Genomic DNA, 20,430 nt, shown 5'->3' with positions numbered 1-20,430 from the left:
CGAGCATCTAATCATTTGAACATGTCTGCAAGTTATTCCCTCAACTGAAACTTGCATTCTCTCGCCACTGAGAGACTGAGAAGGCAATGTCGCCGGCGTGAATGACGGGCAGCAGGTTGCATCGGAGACGGGAGTGGGAAGGGCCGTAAATAGACACGTCGGATATTACGGTAATGGAAGGATTCCGATGACCAGGGTCGGCGCATTGTCCCTTGCGCAACCAGTTCCAACAACTACATGACTCCGATCATGGCTGTGTCAACATCAGCGCCAACCAATATTCCAGTCTCGTGTTCCCGCGCTCGAAAACTGAGCATTCCGGACCTCGATCGTACACGGCAAGAGAGCCTGAGCCGTGTCTACGACGTGCAAACCCGACAACCGGTACTGTGGCCGTACTTTCGTGAGAGGCATCGGAAATTCGGTGGACCGAGCTGTTGATCTTTGCTGCGCCCGGAACTTGGAAACTCTCTGTGGCACCAATGCTGACCCACCATGGGCCCAGAGTTTCCATAACTTACCTCGCCTGCCGCCACACGGCGCGAGGCATACCACACGCGATGCTTCTGAATGCTAACTGTGAGAAATCGTGAGAATCGGAAAACCCGAACGATTGAGACCCCACGCAAACTTCTCTGAATAGTGGTGATGCACTCGACAGAGTGTTGCCACAAGCCTCGGATATCGACACGTAGCCGTCCGCATGTCCGACTGTCTAAACAATTTTGATTATATCTAACCTACTTAAATGCCAGTACGAATGATTGTTTATCAACATTTTAAGCAATCTTTACGCCTAGGTAGTCATAGATATCCAATATGAAGTCGAGATACACTTTAAGCGTGGTCCTACTGATTGTGTAGGAAATGATGTTTGGTCTCTTTGATGGACGGTGAAAACGTGGGTGTCAATACTGAATTTTACACAGCGATTCCTGTCAAACTCAACGCACAATGGGACACTACTGCGCAGAAGGAGTTGCTATCATTCTCTTGAGTGGACTGTCCAATCACATCCGCTGTATGTGTTGGTTGCGAGGAGTTAACAATCAATGTGATGCGATTGGACTAGTTTCCGTGGATCACCGCTGAGGCTGTGCCAACGGGTACACGGTTTGCAGGCATGGGCCATAAATGACAGAAAGCTGGCATCTCGGAGATTGCACGGTGATCGTCAAGTGTCACAACCAAACTTACCTGCAGCTCAAACACTTCGAGACGGGGGGCTGGTCAAGGAATTGGGTTGTTAATTGCGATGTCGGAGATATTGGAACCATGAAGCCTCAACTTGAATGTTGTAACATTTAAACGATGAGTACTTGTCATTCATGGTTCCAAAGCTTTCATAATCGCTGGTTGATAATTGTCTAGTAAGGGTTGCTATTGTTGATCGGATCGATAGGGGCGATCGAAAGAAATACTTCAGTTCGTTTTGGTCGTTGCATGAACAGTGAAGGATTCAGTCTGCAGAGTATGTGCTATGGGAGACTTATGGACATACCGTACCAATGAAATTATACGCCTAAGTCCCCATCGATACCAGGTCGTGTAACGGACAAAGTCATTGCCGAATGCATGCCAACTTCCCCGTGGGGTTCTCATGGAAAATTGAAGATCCACTGATGACTGAGTTAAGCGTGTGCAGTGCACCCACGTTTGCAACGTATAGAAATCAGAAACGAGCATCTGAACCTGCGCGGAGTGGGTGAAGGCCCCAATGAAGAACTGAAGATGTCACATTTGAGTCGAGTTTATGCGGAGCATCATGCTGAGGAAGTAAATATTCTTGTTTCATTTGCACCATGATAGTTACGAGAATGATTCATAACAATACGGCTAACAACATCAATTGGCACCTAAAAATATGTCCTAGGAGACTTCGGGGTGTGCGTAAGACCAGTTATCATTGATGCTGCAAATGCATGTCATTCGCCCCCCTATTTGAGCTTTGCCTCGTCAAGCTGGAGCTTCACCCATTGCTCCACTGTAGTTGGCTCACGCCCAAGAAGCCATCGCAACACATTCGGGTTGCCAGCCAAGCTGTACCGGCTGTAGAACAGAATGAGTCTCTCCGCTTCATCTTTCGTAACATCAGGTCTCAGATCCCCCTCGGCGCAGAGCATACTGTTTCCTCCAAACAGCATCGCCAAGGCATTTTCAACCCCCTTTTCAAACGTTGGTGTGTTTACTTGAACTTCCTTCCCAATCTTCTTGCTGATCGCTTCGAATACCTCGGCATCCGTAGTGGGCAGGGTACTAGCCAAAGGGTATTGCGCATAGAAGTGCTTCTCACGTTCAGTCAGCACCTTGGCAGCAGCCTCAGCGAGGTCTCTGAGGGCGATCAAGCTGTTCGGCATATTGGGTTTCCAGAGTCGTTCCATCGACGGATTCTCCATGCTGGCAAGGTGTGCAACCGGATAGGCATCCATGAAGTTGGTTGGTTGCAGAATCGTCCACGGAATTGGGCTGAGCATCAAACGTTCCTCCACGAAGCTCTTCAGGTCGTGCTGCATGAGCTTGCGGTGCTGTGTACCCAACACACTAGAGTACACAAAGTGGCGGAACTGACTTCCGGGCTCGCGGGCCTCGGCAGTAGCAGCATCGATCATGTTGAATCCCATCTCCCGCTCGCGGGAGTGAATGCTCGGGCCGGCGTGGTAGACCGCAGTAGCGCCACGGAGTAGCTCCCGACAGGCATCGACGGAGGCCAAGTCGGCGACAACTACTTCGGCACCAGGATATCTTGTCCGAAGTCTGTCGGCTGAGGCCTCTGAGTGCGATATAAGTCGGAGCTTGAAGCGCTTGGATGATACAAGAAGCGGTAGCAGGTGGGCATTCTGTCGGCCGCTGGCCGAAGTGACGACGAGAACTTCAGACATATTTTCGGAGCTTGAAGTACCAAATAAACCCATCATGAGTTTGGTGTTATGGCAAACAATCTCCCCAGAATGCGGGGAGGCTCATCGCATATTTATGTTAGCCTGCCATGTTGTCATCGGAAGCTCCGGTCTAACTCAAGTGAGACACAAAATTGAGTTCGGCGCACCTGCCAATTGGTCCAAACTGGGAGCTAGACCTGCGTCATTCTTTGTTAGACCATCATCAGTCTAGACATTCCGGAGATGGTAAGTTTACTATATTTTGGGACGAATCGGATTTAACGTGTACACTCCGTTGCGTTGACAGCGTCCGCCCCCCCTTTTTGCCGAAATTACGCACGCATAATCCCTGTATATACATGAAAATTTGCCCAACGCCACGTAGATATTCGTAGTACGGCAATTGACCTATTCTGATGGCTTCAATTGATCTATTTCTATTGAATCTCATTATCTGAGGGCATCGTGATGCCTCCTAAACGCCGCCGCGCGGCTCGGCAGGCGGATGATGACCCTTCTGGGCATCGTCCGTCACCCATCGCCAACGGTACGCGGAAACAACGACGTATACAACAACTGGCACAGGACGCCGCCAGAGATCCTCCTCAACGCTCTGCCTCGCCGTCGATCAGGATCGTTACGCCCGCCGAGAGGGCTCGCCGGGCTGCCGCCGCCGAAGAGGCCGCCGAGGAGGCCGCCGAGGAGGTTATCGTCGCCGAGGCTGGACCCGAGACTAATGATTTGGTGGCGGCTGAGTCTACATCGCGAAGAAAGCGTGTACTTATAGCCCCTCCGTCATCACGAAGAGCTCCAAAAGCGTCCTCTCGCCAAAAAGCAACGACAACGCAGAGGAAGCGAAAGAAGGATCCGCCGCATACGATCCGGCTCCGAAGTACTCTGCCTTCGTCGATGCCACCGTTTCGACCAGACTCGACCCCAGTTAACCCAACCCCTCGTCAAACCACTCGATTTGCGGACGATACGCCTACGGCCCCTCGCCATAGCGCTGATGATACGTTTATGTCGTTCCACGATGTATTTGAAGAGGAGGACGATATGGGTAACGAGGAACCAACTCTGCTACAAATCCAGGTTACCCGTGGCCCAGCGCTCAAGGGTAACGGTTTACCTGTTCTCGATCTAACCATCGAGAGCATCGCGTATAACAGATTCAGTATTGCTCCTGTATTAGATGCGAATAGTAGAGACTGGGAGGCAGACAGCGGCGCCCAACTTGAGGCAGAAGTGGCTCACTCGTATATTGTGAAGAAGGCCAATATCGCTGTTGTCGTTGCTTGGAGGAAGCCCACCAACGCATCTAAACCAACACCAATCTTCACTCGGGTCTATCCGTCTACTGGAGGGGTCACTTGGCCAAGTATTCCATGGGTTGATATTGTCCCCTCTCTTGAACAAGCTGAAGAGAGGGGTGAAGTCCACCTCACCGTCAAGTGGCAATACAGCGCCGTACCAATCTCTGGTGGTATAGTGACTGGCGTACGAACGCCTCGAAAAGGTGGCCGAGCAGGCGTTTCAGCCGGCATGCAAGAGGCGATCGATCGTGAGGCTAACGATCCTGCAAACGTCGAGCGTCGGAAGGAGGGTATGCACAGACAACTTCTCCGTACGCACATCTGCCCAGAGTACCAGAGATGTAAGAATAGTTCGGGCGACGAGAAGTTCAACTGGTGCTATATACTAGGCCAGAAGCACTACAAGATCAAATCTCACCATATAGAGAAGTGGGCGAAGGCTATTATGACTGGACAGGCTGGCGTTGACAATATGGAACCACCTAAAGAACTGCTTGGTGAGATTCTTCACGACCAGTTTATAGAGGATCAGAAACGCCAGGGCAAGAGAAGTAAGAATATCGTGGAGGTTGATGATAACCAGGAGACGACAGTGATGACGGAAGAGAAGGCTGAAAATGCCGCACTTCCATCATCAGGGTCAAGATCTGGCCTAACCAACGCCAACAGCAACGCCATCGTCAATATATACGGCAACGCGGGGGCGCCAGATCGTCATCTTCAATATCCTAACCCATACGTACAGCTGCCGCCGCCGGCGCCGCCGCCGCCGGCATATTGGCCATATGCGAACATCTCACAGTATTCGTTGCCAACTCTTCCGCCATTGAACCTTCCAAGCACTCGTCAACCAAGTATCGCACTCCCGATTCGTTCGTCCTCGCCAGTGGTACCGGATTCGCCTCGAAAAGCTCTAGATCAAGTGGCCAGCTTCATCAAGTGGTTTATATCCGTCCGCGGCAAGCGATATAACGTCGACGAAGGGTTCAGAAAGAAGCTACAGAAACTGCGATCAGTAGACAGTAGCTTGCGGGCAATTCGCAAGTTACCAGATATTTGGTTTACTGAACAGGGTTTTACTCAAGATCTTACCGAAGATGTCAGGAACTCGATCAAATCCTTCATAGACAACAGCGCCTACTACGGAGGGCAGTCTGACGCCCTCTCCGACGTGGTATCTCACTCTGAACTTCATTCAAACCATCGAGAGTCAGAAGGAGATGTTTATACAAGAATATACGCTGGATTGCCAGGAGGGACGGCGGCGGCGCCAGTTGAAAACTCTGCGGCGCTAGTTTCAGGCGAGTTGGGGTCATCCCGACATATCGACGCCCTAGTGCCACGTCAATCCATCGAGCAAGAGATCCGTGGTACGCCAGTTGAAGTTGGTCGACGTGGTGAGTGTATATAGAGCTGTTTACTGTCGAATATGGCTAACTTTGTAGGCGTTTCGGAACTCTTTGGTTTCGTTTCGTCACCACTGCTGTCAGCGTCGCAGATGCTGCCCACGCAGTTACAGATCGAACAAGACGAAATCGAGCAAGGCGATGAGGACAATCAGATTGAAATCTCGAGTGATACGTCGTCAACAGAGACGTATTACTCGGAGGAGGATAACGAAGAAGAGTGATACAGCAAGAGTGGTGTGAAGTTTGACTGTATGCGCGATTTTTTTGCATGACGTGTTCAACCACGGAAAAGTCTACCCATAGCCGTAGATTCAACACTGCCGCTCTATACGTATAAAAGCAATAGAATTACTGTTATTTTGGATCTGCAAACAATACACTTCGGTCCATCCCGATACTGGTTAGGGGCAGTTGAAGTCTCTGACTATGGTTGAAGTCTCTGATCGTGATGACGTGTCATCATCACAAATCATCGTCACAAGCATCAACAACGCGTTTCAGCCGTTATACAGGCAAAATTGATATGTATACGTAGCTACCGACGAAAACAATGGACGACGGTATATTTTTTGTGTTCTGGTGCGCTTGTGGCTAACCTTTTGGCAATCTTGTTGGCTACAATCATGGATTTGATGATTGACCATCATATGACGACACGATTAAGATCTATTGCGCGCGAACGCACGATGAAAATTTGGATTGCTTGCTGATGTTCAATATTGGCAGCAAATCCTCCCTTTTATAGTTCGATATCGTCAAATATATGCTCTGTCCCATCAAAGTTGACGAACGAATGGCGGAAATGGCCCTCGATCTGGGGTAGACGATACCCAATCTCCATAGCGCAGTCACGTAGATATTCCATGAAATCCCGAGTGTCATTCTCATCGTTGTTCCACTTCGAATACGTCTTCCTGATGTATCGCTTTAGATCGCCGAAGTACTCTTCGATGGGGTTGAAGTCTGGTGAATACGGAGGCAGAAACTCGAGATGGACACCTGATACCCGGCATAAACCCTCGATTTCAGGTATACGATGGCAGGAGAGGTTATCCATAACGATGACAGAGTTTGGCTCTGGAAAACGCCCACATTTCGGGATAAGGCACTCCTGTAGCCAACGAAAGAACCCATCGCCGTCAGTCGTACCATAATACGTAGTCAAGTGTAGGATACCGCTCAACGTGAGGGCTGGCAGGATCTGTACGCGAGAGTTCTGAAACCGATCAATCTCTGCAGTTCGAAACGCAGCAAGCCCTTTCGGCGCCCATCCAGTCCTCCGTATCCCAGTATCCTTATTGACGCCGGATTCGTCGACGAATACCAGCTGGTCGGGGCGATATCGTCGTATACGGTACAAGTACTCGTATCGTAGTTCGTCACTTCGCTGAGCAGCAATAATCTTGGACTTCTTGTTCGTCCAGCCAGCTGAGTTTAACTGTCGACTGATTGCAGAACGACTGATCTGGATCTCGAAGGCTTCAAATAGGAAATCTTGCATCTCTTCAAGAGATAGATCGCTGCGGTACTGCAGTAGTTCAAGAAGCTCTGTACGATGCCATATTTCCATCTTTTGTCGACTCTGGCGGCACCTCTTATATCTCTGCACTTCGCCAGTGATATTACGTCGTGATCTATGTCGTCGAATCGTTCGTTCGGTACAGCCAACGATACTTGCCAGCTCGTGGGTCTTTTGGTCTTCGAATGGCAGTATCATCGCGATCGTCGATAGCTGTAGATTCGATATTCTGGGCGCCATTGTATCGTCGTCGTCGCCCGGCGTCTTTCTCGATGTATCTGATATAATAAACCACGGACATGTACTGACCAGCGGCAAACTGTAAGTAACAGGGCACAATCTATACAGCAGTAGACTCTTGCTCAATATCGTGAACAAGCTGAGCTATCAGGAGAGTCATTAATCCTGTTGACTGCCAAAGCATTTGCTCTGAAGAACCGTATCAAGCCCCTTGGTATGCTTATATATTACTCAGAGCCATACAAACCGTATGCTGAGTAGATATATAAAGTCATACAGCAGGTCTCTTCTTCTGTTCCTCAGCAAATGTCATCTTGATCTCTCATGACGAAAATAGACCTTTTGTTGGTCGAATGGTATGGGGATGAGGTGACTAGCTGGGTTGGCAATGCCTCGATGGGTAGATTGACTGCTACGGAAGCATGAAATACACACCTTATGTCTCTATCGTGTAGTTATACGTTTGAATACTACTGGGACTATAGTGATTGACGGCAATTGAGGTGTTGGTGATGACTTTGACGCGTTTTGCGTGCGATGCAGAGAAATGCGCGTCACAGCGTAAAATTGGCTTTTTTTCATGTTTTTGCATAAGCGGGGAAAAAAAAGGGGGGCGGACGCTGTCAACGCAACGGAGTGTAAGCCCGGCGTAAGGCGTGTAAGCTCGCTGTAGGGCGTGTAAGCCCGAGCCGCCTATCGTCAGCAGTAGTATTTCTTAGGTTTCTCCTTTGCTTTTTTCGCATGGGTGATTGGCTCTTCCGGACTTCTGTAGGACCGACTCTCGATTCAATGTCACTAAGTACTTAATTGGCAGCGGTACTGACATACGGTTACAGCGTCATACTTCGACAGACGGACATTGGGTAAGGTAATGCACCGGTGTACCATTACAAGTCATTGTTGAGGGAACTCAAAACAGTCACTATCTATTCTAGCTGGTACACACAGGCAACACTCCTCGAGATTTGGTTGTTTACATGTCATTGCCGCGGATGTTTGTCGTATTCTTCATCAAATTTATATTAAATTTATCTTTGCTATTTTTGACATCGCTGTCGTCGCCGTCATCTCTGGTGTCCTCGCGGTATCTAGTTTTTCGCCTTGTATCAAGGGCGATTTCATTCGAACACATAGGAAATAGACAATGAAGTCACATGAGCACAGCCAATACATACGGTCTTATAAGCAACATTAGGTGATATAAGGGATTCGCGGAGCGTTTCTTGGAAGTTGAAAAACGCTTATCATCATTATTAATAAACATAATTACATTCGGGCATCCAAATCTTGCGTGCCACGTTACAACTTGAAAATGGCATGGTCCTGAAGTCTGAAGTCTTGGAAACCAGCTAAGCCGAGTCTGCAGATGACCAGAGGGTGGGGAGCCCTTGCTAGCATGACTTGCTATCCACGCTCGTATAGCCGGTGTGATTGGCGATGATTCAACACTGCCATCGTAACTCGTACAAGTCGGAAAGATCTTAGTTGTCTATGCCCATGTTAGATCATTGTTTCGAAACCAAGCTTTTGGTCGAGGAGACTCACGGAAGCCAGGGGAGTGGTGAGTGCCGTTGTGGTGGAAGTCTCTCAGCAGAGTGGTGTTGGATCTAGTGAAGTGGTGGTGGGTTCCGTTGATGGGCTCAAGGAAGTGCTCGGCAGCGGTGAGGTTGGAGCGAGCGACGTGGTGGTGAGTACCGTTGTGGTGAGCAGCCTTCAAGAGGGTCGAGTTGGTGGGGAACGCTCCGATGAGAGGAGTCATGGCCAAGCAGGCGAGAGCGGCAGCGGCGAAGTTGACCATTTTGGCGGGTTTGTGGTGAGGTTTGCTAGGATTCAGAAGAAAGAGTCTTTGGAGAAGACGGAATCGTCAAAAGTTGGGTTCTTGATCAACTATTAAATAGGGGCTCAGCACTAGGGGAACATGCTCAGCATCCTTGAGGGGAGCTAAACCGAAGATCTTTCTTGAAGATCCATGAGTTTGGCCTTATCTCGCTTTGGGCTCTAAAATCAGCCAAGGAGTGAAAACCTCAACGTCGATCTCAGGATCAGTCAAACCAGCCCTGCAATTGTGTGAACTGACAAGGGGTGCAAAACAGAATAGTCTCATCCACTTCGGGAGTTATTGGATGATCAAGCATCAGAGCCTTGCGGTAGATCCACAAACGGACCACATCGCGCCGTTTCCACCAGAACGCGGTGTCCATCGTCAAGTTCTGCCTCAAGGGACAGCAATTGGCAAGCATCGCGATGAAAATGCCGGTGGATATTGGATGGCGGTCGTGGTTTTTGCTTGTGCACCAAGCTGATCGCGCCAACTTGGGTAGCATGACTCAACTGACAGGACCATAAGTTGTTTATCCACTGATTGAGTGATCACCTTGAGGGACATGGACGAGAATCTCGACCGAATTCAGCATCTTCACTGACAAGTGCGGTGTAACCTCGTCCAAGAACATCACCACCAGCTGGAAGAGAAGCCCCGATAAGGCCGTTCTCAAATCCACTCGGTGCCCAGCTACGGCAATGATTGCCGTCCGGATTGATTCTACAGGATGGGATTTTCACTTCTCACATTGCGAAGCGGATCCAATGCAACCTGAGGTGGAGAACAAATGGTTATCCCGGCAACGGAGACCGCTCCGGAATCTAAGCTCTGCGAAAGCTTTGAAGAGCAGAAAGCTATTGCGGACTGACACGTGCTGGAAGCGGCTCATTTAATGTGTCTGTAGATCGGGCGAAACTTGGGTCGATCTCTCACCGAGAATTTCAACGTCCGTTTCTTGACCACAATGAGCCTTCCAGGTCGCGTCCAACATTTTCCTCGAGCTTGGAGCATCTTTGGATCGACGCGTCTCCCTGCCCCGGCACTGATCCACAACTGAGGGAGCCAACCATCCAGCCTGTTCATGTTTTGGGCGAGCTTTTGAATGCTTATTTCCCAACCTGCTTGGCAGACCGCCTCGGTCAAGACTTCATGAGCTATCGCAAAATGGCTTCGTCTTCTCTGGCCATCCTGCAACTTCGCAACAACAACAGCGGCTACATTTTTCGTGAGCCTCGTCGATCCTTCTGCTGTCAGGATCTTTGGGTGTTCCTTAGCCGGTTCGCAAGTTCGAATCTGCATCGATGCCAGGTACCACCTCCTGCTGAGATCTTGAATGACTGTTCAGTGATACCAAATCAGTGTGCATCTGCCGGTTTGCACAAATAGGTGGAATGGTGAGATTTGCCTTCGTGATGCGATAACACCATTGCAAGTGCAAAGCCTCGAAGGCGATGGGTGCACTGCTTGAGGATTACGCTGTCGTGAAGGCGGTTTGTCATGTGGCCCGGGTTGCATGACTACCCACCCAGGGATGATGTTCTAAAAATTTGACCAAAAGTTGAAGGTCTGTTTCAACTGGTCGTGATCCTTAGCCAATGCGAACCTGTTCCAAGTAATTGACATCAGCTATCTGTTGAAGAGGATTTCGTTGAATCATACGTCAATTGTCTTAAACATATCGGTATTAGGGGTAAGTGGCTTTTTGACTTCCCTGGCAATCGAAGTCTCGGCAGGCCCGGCTGCTTGGCTCTCGGCAACGTTCTTGGATGACATGACTGAAGATCCCAGATCCATGACATCGTTGATTGGGGACCCCACAAATTTGCTGAACGACGACACGGGGTTGAACAACGCAAAATAGAGTTTGTAGAATAGATGAGCCCACGATGAACTGGACCGGAACGTTGGATTGCTCCGGGTGGCGCCAGGAATAAGTGATCAGCTTGGCGCTGACAATTGAAAGCGAAACCGGGGACGTTAAAAACAAGACAACTCCGCCCTCGCGCATCCTTTCCAGAACATCGCAGTCAGCGCTCGTCGATCAATTCCGTCACTCGTTTGCCCTTACTCGCCCAACAGATCCACGACTTCTCAAAACAACCTCGTTCTCCACGATGCATATTCCGATCGGCTCGTTTGCGCTTCGCGCTCTGGCTTCAGCGCCCCTCTTTAGCCCCTGGAGCACCAGTGAATGGATCGCCTCTGACGACACGGTTCGCAACGGGACGAGTCATTCCTTCCTGGATATCATCGAGCCTGGCGCGGTCGGTAACCCGTTCACCGAGACGATTGTCAACTTCCACGGAAACCTGGATTATGCGACACTAGGCGGTGCCGGTTTTGCTTCCCAACGAACAGTCGATGACTGGCCCAGCATCGATATTTCAGCTTACGACACCATCACCCTAGAGGTCCCCTACTCTGACGGCAAGAAGTACACGTTCAACTTGAAGGACACTGTTCCGCCTCCCATCAACGGCGTTGAGCAGTCTGGTGTGAGCTGGGAATATGATTTCCAGATTCCAGCGGTCAACCACACAACGGGCGACGTCGAAAAGGTCGTTATGCCAATCGCGGACTTTGTCCCAACATACCGTGGAAGAGTCCAAAACGACACTGCACCTCTTGATCTGACCAGCATCAAGAGAGTCAACTTCATGATTAGAAGGTGAGCAGATCCGAAAGCCTTCCTAGGAGAAAAGTCTAACCCAGTCGCAGTTTCTTTGCCGAGCAGGACGGGGACTTCCAGTTGCACATTAAGTCTGTGATCGCCTCAGCTCAGGGGAGGCAGGAATTGCGGTCTGCGGTCTAACTGATGGAGCATGAACAGTGACGATACAAAAGCAGTAAAATCATCAAGTTATTGAACATGGCCTACATAAATCACCTTGATTAAACAAAAACTAAGAGAAAAAGAATTTGCTACTTGTCTGCATGCCAAAAACGTATTAAAAGCAACTCAGACCAGGGAGAAATATCGAGCCGACCTGTGTAGAGGGTTTCATGCCCTTCTTCCAAGGGAGGTTTGTGGGATTGGGAGTTTCCCGTTACGTGACTAGTCGCATGAATGTTCCAGGGAGAGCTCGAATTTCCAGTTTCGTGATGCAGATCGTTCGCTCTTCAGAATTTCTGTCACGTCGTACTATATTGCGTAAATGTCTCTAAGACTGTACATGACTTGTTTGTGACTTGTTGATCGACGTTATCAGAGAAGTTTCGATACCCGGCAGAGTACTACCTGAAAACTATGTACATCTTACACATACCTCATATAATTGTCTTTACTATGATTTTTCTGATTACCTTAAGTACTGTTTATACCGTCGTTGCTGCTACTCCCATTTCATTGTAATCGGCGTCGTCATCCTTGCGGTTGGCTTGCAACCACCGTCCATCCGAATAGCAGAACTTTGTTAGAGATCGTGACGCGATCCTACGTCGACTTGGAGTCGTATCCCTTCGAAAATCCTTCCTGGTGCTTCAGTGATGAATCTTACGTGAGACGATGACTTCAAACCGATTCAAAAACGCACAAGTACCAGCTGAGTAAGTTAAACCGGTGAACCGCCGAGCACTGTGGGCTTTGAGACATCCAAAAGCCGTTTTCCCATTGGCTTCGAAACGAAGTATCCGATCAGGGCAGGTTTTGGTCCACATTCACAAACGTGGCCAAGCAGCAATGAACCCTAGTGCTTACGCAAAGCACTTATTTGCTCGCCTGAGAATTTCCGTTATATCATGTCTTGAATTACTTCCCAGTTTCAACCGCCGCCAAGAAGGGCAAATCGACGTATTGCAACCCCCCGCAGAGACCGGTCTACATGTCCACAACTGTGCAAGGTTGACGCACGCTTCTTGTAACCGGACATTTACTCCCCTGTGATCACAGCTCTTTGCTTACGCTCTACTGGTTAGCTCAGACACTTGAGCACCGATTGAGCATCTCCATTACGTGTGCGTGTGTCGGAGCACCTACATAGGATTCGAGAGAATAGCCTGAGAGTTCCTTTTGTTTTAGACACCGCTTAGTTCAGGTTCAAGTCTGCGACTATCCGGAGGATCACATCCATATGCGGTGCCTCAGGGCGTTCTCCGAGACTCCGATAGACGAACATGCGTGTGGTTTGTTCAATGATGAGATGCATGCGAGTCGATTGTTGAAAAGCCTCAGATCTATAAGAATCATGTGTTCACCCACAGTATTTTATCCCTCTCTGCACTTTTATCACCTCTAGATTGCTTCCAAGCACCATTAAACTTCGCTACTTTTGACTCATCTGCCATTCCGTCAACATGCGCTTTGCCCAGATTTTCATGCTTGCCGCCACCATGTCTGGTACGACGAATTCTTTACTTGAGACTCCTCACTTTGATGAAGGCCCCCCCGGGCACTAACTCTGAATCACAGGCGCATTTGCTGGCAAGAACTGCAAATGCCAGGACCCAAGCGGTAAAGGCCCTCAGTGGAATGGCCTGACCAAGCAATGCTGCAACGGAGATGTCAATGCCGGTTGTTTCTTTGCACCCAACTTTCCCGGCCCCAACAACCAGGTTCGTTACTTCGGCTCTTTGGAAAATAGCCATGTGACCATTCTTGGTTTCTGTGCTGACCTCCGTGACAGTGTACTGGTGTTGGCAACTGTCTCAACTCCGGTGCTTTCAACGATTGCTGCAAGAGTAAGGGGGCTCCTGGAGCCTACTGCTGGTGATCGTCTTGCCAGAGTCGTTTGTCCAGATAGATCTGCATACCCCAACAAAGCCAAGAGGGCGGCAGCATCAGAGTGCAAGGACTAACGCGGTTGGGTGAACGGGAAGCCTAGCATTGAAACTGATTGAAGTCGGATCTATTCTCCATTTCAAGATCTTTCATCCCTCTTGTCTTCCTTGTGACTGAGATTAAGATTTACTCAACATTTGGCTTTTTGTTTCCAGCCTCAGTTCCTACGGTGCCAACACCACCTAATCGGACGTCTGCCTTGAACGCGAATATGGTCGGTCGTCCACTGAGAGTACCCTGTGAACAGCTTGCGATCACAGATGTCAAATCAGGAAGCAGTTGAAGATACATGAACCCCATTGGTGTCTTTTTCATTCGCTCTTAGTCTTACTCAAACCCTTATGGGATCTGCTAAACCCCTTTCACATATTACTCAGAGTCATCATCGTCCTCGACTTGTACATGGATCCCGATCTTCTCCAGGACCGAGCTGCATATGCTTCCTGCAGCTCCAGCAGATAAGAAAGTATTCAAGACGACCGCAGCCGACTCCAACAACCGACGATCCTGCAGTACTTCACCGGAACTATTCATCGCTGCGAGAACCCAGCCGACGACAAACGGCAGTTGATTCTCACGCTCGATGTACGCCGGTGTGAAGAGCTCCCTCAATAAGGGGTCACATTGCTCCTTAAGACTCCGAAGCACCATCCAACACCACCGATGCATCAGTAGGTACGGAAAAGCAACCTCCATAATCTCACTCTGCAGCGCGAAGAGAAGAGATCTGATCAGCTTTTCCGGTGGCAAACGTCCTCCGTCCTCTGCCAACTTCTTGTTCTTGCCCTTTCGGATTTCAGTCAGCCTCTTCGGGTCTATGACTCGAGCCATGCTGACGATTTGATCGCCATCGTGTTCTTCCTCCCATTCGCTACGCGACAGCACGTTGTCGACGAGCTCAGTGGTCCACACCATGCCAGATCCGCGTCGGGTAAATCGATTTTGGAACATGATGGATACGGGAGCTCCTCTCTTGATGGCGCGAGGTCCGGCGCGAGACTCGAGGTTTATCTTAGCTCGTCTCTTGCTGCGGTTCGCAAGAGTTGCAGCAGATACGCCCATTTGAAGGCAGAACTTCTTGTAATAGTCCTCTGGCGCGGACGGGGCTCCGCCGACGTAGAAACCATCCTGGCCCACGAGGATCCGCATAAAATCCATATCTTCCCATGGTCCTTCGAGAAGACCTTCTTTTTCCACGGCATTGTAGAGGTGTTCCATGTATGTGATGGATCCCCAAGCATTGGCTACGGCAATCCCAATGTCGTAAAGATCAAGCCGGAAGTGGTGCAGAATCAGACCAGACATGACGGGCGACTGCCTGAGAAGGTAGCACTTCTTGGTGTCAGGTAAGAGAGGTATGCCATGACTCCGCGCATAATCGTTTTTGACCTGATGGATTGGATCAGTACCGAGCCATCCAATGACGGACTCTGTGTCTTTCAGAGCCCGGTCGTGCTTGGCTGTCCAGCCATCGATCTTGAGACTTTGATGGAATTCAAGATGGCTTTTCAGATTGTTGCGCATGATGCTGGTTTCGTCGCTCATTTGGAAAAATCCTCTCTCCACGTCGTCCCTTAGAATGTGATGGATGTCAAGGTATGTTTGGGCGGCGAAGACAAGGTAAAATGGAATCTTCTTCGTCTCATCCATTTCTCGCATACCTCGGAGGAACTCGTCTTCTACTGGCCAATTTGGCACAGTTCGAATGATTGTCATGAGTTCCCCGAAAACCTCCATCATGATGACCTGATCCTCTTGAAACTTCTCCTCGGGAGACTTCGTCTTCAGGTTGCTGGTGGGATCGTACGTTCCAAAGACGCCTTGCTTGAAAAGCGGCAGCACATTGGGTCTTAACACCGCCTGGAAGCCTTCCAGGAAGCGGTAGACGTTGATGTACGTGTTGTTCGCGACGTCGTACGTCTTGACGTTGAAGGCCGTTCTGTTGTCCCTTCCTCCATCTGAAATGTTCATGCTCTCCTTGCTGAAGCCGCTGGCGAGGGCGGCTGCGTGGTAGTAAGCCATAGCGACCTCCCATACACCGCCATGAGATCGGAACAGAGGTATGACCTCCTCTGCGATGTTGTGCGCAAGCTCGACGGCGGTGTTTGTTGCAATGGCGGCAGTTGCAACATCAAAGGCTCCGTCGCGGTAATTCTGCCAGATAAACAAGATCTGAAGGCGGATCTTGCGGAGGTCTTCCAGCATGATAGAGTAGGCGAATATGGCGTCTTTGAAATCGGAGTATGCGGCTCCCTCGGCTTCATAGACCACCTTATCCGTGGCCTTCTCGGGCTCAGGTCTCTTGATGTCTGGTGCCTTCAGGAAGTCATCTGAAGGCTCGTACACCTTCAGTGCTTCAAATGCGTTCGCGAGCGCATCGGCAGAAGACGAGGAGCTTGACTCCGACCATGCCGCAGTAGCGGTTGGCATGCGAGGCCTCAGAGATTCCCGAACTTGTTCTAGAATCCCGACGAAGAAAGAGTGAGACTTTTCGACTTCGAATGCTGTCTGTTTGCCCTGCTCGGCTAGGCGATTGCTGAAGGAGGAGCGGACGTTGATGACCCGGTTGATGGTGGTGACGAAAGATTCCGGGACGTCCACCACTGGCTTCTTGGAGCCGGCGATGAATTGGGCGAGCGGGACAAAGTCCTTGAGCGCCACAATGTACTTAGACGAAATATTCTTGTGTTTGTGTTTGGCCTTTTTTTTCGCTTGCCCAGCCGGCTTCAGTAGATCGGCTGGGTAGCCGCAGGCCTTGGCTGTGGAGGCGAGCCATGAAGCCACGGAATCAGTGTCCTGCTTGTACTGCTGGTAGACACTGACTAGGGGAGCTGGAAGCATCTTGCCATGTGGAGGGGCTGATAGTGGAGTGGCAGATGGAATGTGAGTTGTGACATGAACGTGGGGAAATAATGTGCGATGCGAGGGAAGGTGGGAGTCCCCAGGTGTGCCACATCGCCAGTTGTGTGTGGCTTATCCCTGAGGTGTGGCTCAACACTGTGGCGCATCCCCCGTCCCGTGGCTTAACCAACCAATCCTTCACCTTCTCCATAAGAGTTCTACTGTCGCGGTGTATCGATTTATCTTAATGACTCTCTACCGCCTACATTTTCCTCGGGATCTCTCTTGTCGTCCTTCTTGATGTCCTTTTCACACGATCTTCCAAACTGTCCCCATCATCCTTTACTGCGAGACAAACAATAAATCAAATCCAAAAGTCTCCTGCATCCCATCAAGTGCTGCATGACGCCAGTACATTGAGTACCCGTAATCTCTCCAATTTCTGTCTCGCTGAATTTTGTAGTTCGCTGAGGAAAAAAATGTCGATCAGCTGAAATAATATCTGACTCGCTGTACCCCGCAGACTCTTGTACTGGCGTCATGCAGCACTCGATGGGATACTCACAATACAAGCCAACGAGCGTGCTTCCAGTGAGGCTTATCTAGTCAAATCTCCCTTTTCAGGCTCAACATGGCAGAACTCCTTGAAGCCCCTCTTACAGAGGTATTCCTCCACCGGATGGCCTTGCGTCTGAATGAGATGGTTGAAATGATCGGCAACACACCGCATGGCAAAGAGACCATCATACTCTTTGGCATCGGCATCGCAACTTTTGAACAATAATTGGACAGCAAGTTGCATTTCAATGTCTTCCTCTGTCAGACCCGGTGATAGAAAGCCTTGGAGGGCCTCCATTACGATGCCCTTGATGACTTCCATCGTTGATCGAGCCGAGCGATGGAACTCAAGATACGGAAATTCAAACTCCACTGACTCTTCTTGAAGAGCCATTCTGAGCTGTATGGCCGTATTCCACGGACTGAGGCGATTCCCCGCCTCGGTGTCATTCTCTTCATTTGGCTTTGGCCGGGATTTGGCCTCCTCTTTGCCCTGGACTTTGCTCGCGATCCTCTTGAAATGGTTGGCACCATGGTCGCCAAATAGAGTCTCTCTATGTCTTGTGGTGCTTTCAGCAATGTTTCTTACAAGCAAGTCGGCCCATTCCGTCGTTGACCCGTCGTACGAGTACTTGGAAACGAGACTGGTAAAAGTTGAAGCAACATGTTCGTGCTGGATGAGACGCTTCTCGGCTTGGGGTGCGATTTTGGTCCCCGCAGGATCGGTATTGGCCTTTCCCGCCTTCTTCTTGTGCAAATTGGCAAAGTTTACAGCTGAAAATCCCAACTGCAGACTGTACTTCCTGTAAAAGTCTTTTCCGTCCGTGGGAGGTGGTCCAGTGAAAAGCTTGCTCTCGAGACCAGCTCTTGAGAGCGCAATCTCCAAGTCCCTCCAAGGCTCCCGCAGGAGGCCAAGCTGATTCACCGCGTTGTAGACATGTGCAGTACTGGCGAAAGTGGCCCAGAAATTGGCAAGATCGATGCCAGCCTCCTTCATGTAGTTGCGGCAGTAGGCAACAACGAGACCGGACATGTAGGGAGAGTCCCTGAAGAAGGACGCTTCTGCAACCTGCTGCGGTGGTGTGCCGGCAATTAGAAGCTTGGCCTGATGGCATGGGTCCTTCAGAAGCTTGTCCATCATCTCGATCATGTCCCTCGCAATTCTGTCGCGTGCGACAGGCCACATGCTCGGCTGTGTCGCCACAACCAGAGAACGCTCGAAATCAGTCTTGCCACCCATCTCATGGTTGAGATCGGCCTTCATGCTGTTGAGTTCTTCGACCATCTTCTGAGAGGGATTCATGGTCAGAATACCTAGGTTTTGCTGTATGTCCACGTGGATCTGTGCTGCAAGAACAAGATAGAAGGGGACAGAGCCCGTGGCTTTCATCTCCCGGATGCCACGCAGTATCTCATCCTCGACGGGCCACTCTGACTTTGTCACATGACTGCTGAGAATGAGGTAGTTTGAAACTAAGCGGATGACTGCGTCTTGGTCCTGCTCAAACCGCTGGCTGCCAGACAGTCCACGCTTTTTCATGACCCAATCGAGTGACTTCGGGCCCGAAAACATGGGAACCTCCAGGTCTTTTCCCTCCTTCATAGACTGAAGACAGGCATTAAGGGTTGCGTAGACACAAAGTAGGGATCGGTCGTATGTCGTGTACATGTCTTCGGACATAAGCGTCGTGCCTTGGCTGTAACTGAGGGTTTCCGTATCAGGACCATTCTTGGCACAGACGAGCGCGACGAACTGCTGAGCTACCTCCCAAACACCTCCTTGAGCTTCAAATATGGGAAGAACATCCTTGACAGCGTGATTCGCGAGATCAACGGCGGCTGATGTGGTGAGCGCGGCCGTAGACAGGGTGAGTTCTCCGCGGGCATTTTTGCCCCAGGTGTCAATAATTACTACACGAACTCTTGCGAGATCGCTTGCCATCAAGGCGAAGATGATGATCGCGTCCAGGGTGTTGAGCTCGTCTGAGGTTTCCGCTTCGTACTTTGGTGCGTGAGACGCCGGAGCCGCCGGAGCCGCCTTGGACATGTGCTTGTCGATATCTGGAGAGTTGAGGAAGTCGGTCGAGGGATCCTCGAAGTCCAGAGCAGCAAACAGGTTTGTAGTCTCCTCGTCTGATGACGCAACAGTCTGCCGGGTCTTCGCCACATCCTTGGGAACCAGTATATCTTGGACCTTTTCGATAATCCCCACGAAATAAGCATGCGCTTCGACGGCGTGGGCATCCAGGCCACTGAAATCCTTCACCTTTGAGGCGAAATCCGATCGGGCAGTGATGACCCTGTTGATCGTGTTCACGATGGATGGAGGGGTGCTAATCGCTGGCTTGGTCGAGGCGATGGACTCAGCCAGGGGCACGAAGTTTCGAATGGCCACCTTGTATTTCGATGGCCGTCCGTTGTCATTTCCCTTGCCGGTGTCATCCCCCTTGACGGTCTGCGTCTCTGCATTCGATCCGTCTCCGGCCTCGTTACCAGCAGAGGCCACATCACCTTTATATCCGTGAGACCGAGCAGTCAGAGCGAGCCAGGAAGCCAATACATCAGTGTCGCGCTTGTACTCTCGATACGTGCTGACCAGCGACAGAGGAAGCATGTTGCAGGCTTTCTGAAGAATAACGCTTGACGTTTGTAGAGGCTCGTTCAAATGAGGAGGAGTCAAGGGCTAGGGTTAAGAAAGCGAGATGATTGAAGACGTGTTTTTGAAGGCTCAATATCTGTTAGAGTCGTCGCCTGCTTGATGGACTCTGACGTCTCGGGGAACGACCAGGAGATCGGGCTTTTACGTCAAATTCGACTACGCTACCTATGCCTCTGTCATTTTTGATGAAGCCAAACACCTTCCCTCAAGGGAGACTTAGGCATTGATTGCGGACTCGGAACCCCTATTGTTACCTCAGGGCCTTTGAGCTCATAATTGTCTCCTCCGCAAGGACTCTCCCTTGAGCGCGTAAGCGACGCGGTTGGCCACAAGCACCCGCATCCGGAGTAGAATGGTGTCAACGAGGACATGAGAATAAAGATGTCAGCCAGGTATCTCAGGTCAGCCAGAGG

General features: G+C 50.2%; 7 protein-coding genes across 7 annotated transcripts; 2 read left to right on the top strand and 5 right to left on the bottom strand.

The window, feature by feature from the left end:
* Positions 1–1,937: 1,937 nt before the first annotated feature.
* Positions 1,938–2,879, bottom strand: CGCS363_v009821 (uncharacterized protein; the record flags this gene model as incomplete). The annotated part of the gene is made up of 1 exon (XM_036641670.1): positions 1,938–2,879. One exon carries the CDS (start codon positions 2,877–2,879, stop codon positions 1,938–1,940), a length of 942 nt encoding a protein of 313 aa, XP_036493861.1.
* Positions 2,880–6,340: 3,461 nt separating this feature from the next.
* On the bottom strand, positions 6,341–7,171 carry CGCS363_v009820 (uncharacterized protein; the record flags this gene model as incomplete). The annotated part of the gene is made up of 1 exon (XM_036641669.1): positions 6,341–7,171. The coding sequence occupies one exon, from the start codon at positions 7,169–7,171 to the stop codon at positions 6,341–6,343; it is 831 nt and encodes a 276-aa protein (XP_036493862.1).
* A 1,678-nt stretch (positions 7,172–8,849) lies between these two features.
* CGCS363_v009819 (uncharacterized protein) lies at positions 8,850–9,158 on the bottom strand (the record flags this gene model as incomplete). Its single annotated transcript, XM_036641668.1, has 1 exon — positions 8,850–9,158. The coding sequence occupies one exon, from the start codon at positions 9,156–9,158 to the stop codon at positions 8,850–8,852; it is 309 nt and encodes a 102-aa protein (XP_036493293.1).
* Positions 9,159–11,296: 2,138 nt separating this feature from the next.
* On the top strand, positions 11,297–11,994 carry CGCS363_v009818 (Uncharacterized protein; the record flags this gene model as incomplete). The annotated part of the gene is made up of 2 exons (XM_036641667.1): positions 11,297–11,850; positions 11,901–11,994. 2 exons carry the CDS (start codon positions 11,297–11,299, stop codon positions 11,992–11,994), a joined length of 648 nt encoding a protein of 215 aa, XP_036493292.1.
* A 1,481-nt stretch (positions 11,995–13,475) lies between these two features.
* CGCS363_v009817 (uncharacterized protein) lies at positions 13,476–13,891 on the top strand (the record flags this gene model as incomplete). The annotated part of the gene is made up of 3 exons (XM_036641666.1): positions 13,476–13,518; positions 13,591–13,733; positions 13,805–13,891. The coding sequence occupies 3 exons, from the start codon at positions 13,476–13,478 to the stop codon at positions 13,889–13,891; spliced, it is 273 nt and encodes a 90-aa protein (XP_036493295.1).
* A 437-nt stretch (positions 13,892–14,328) lies between these two features.
* Positions 14,329–16,800, bottom strand: CGCS363_v009816 (uncharacterized protein; the record flags this gene model as incomplete). Its single annotated transcript, XM_036641665.1, has 1 exon — positions 14,329–16,800. One exon carries the CDS (start codon positions 16,798–16,800, stop codon positions 14,329–14,331), a length of 2,472 nt encoding a protein of 823 aa, XP_036493294.1.
* Positions 16,801–17,398: 598 nt separating this feature from the next.
* Positions 17,399–19,972, bottom strand: CGCS363_v009815 (uncharacterized protein; the record flags this gene model as incomplete). The annotated part of the gene is made up of 1 exon (XM_036641664.1): positions 17,399–19,972. The coding sequence occupies one exon, from the start codon at positions 19,970–19,972 to the stop codon at positions 17,399–17,401; it is 2,574 nt and encodes an 857-aa protein (XP_036493297.1).
* Positions 19,973–20,430: the final 458 nt, after the last annotated feature.

The sequence above is a fragment of the Colletotrichum siamense genome (assembly GCF_013390195.1).
Source record: "Colletotrichum siamense strain Cg363 chromosome Unknown KSG_Cg363_contig06, whole genome shotgun sequence".
Lineage (NCBI taxonomy): Eukaryota > Fungi > Ascomycota > Sordariomycetes > Glomerellales > Glomerellaceae > Colletotrichum > Colletotrichum siamense.
This window is presented reverse-complemented; position numbering and strand designations above follow the sequence as displayed.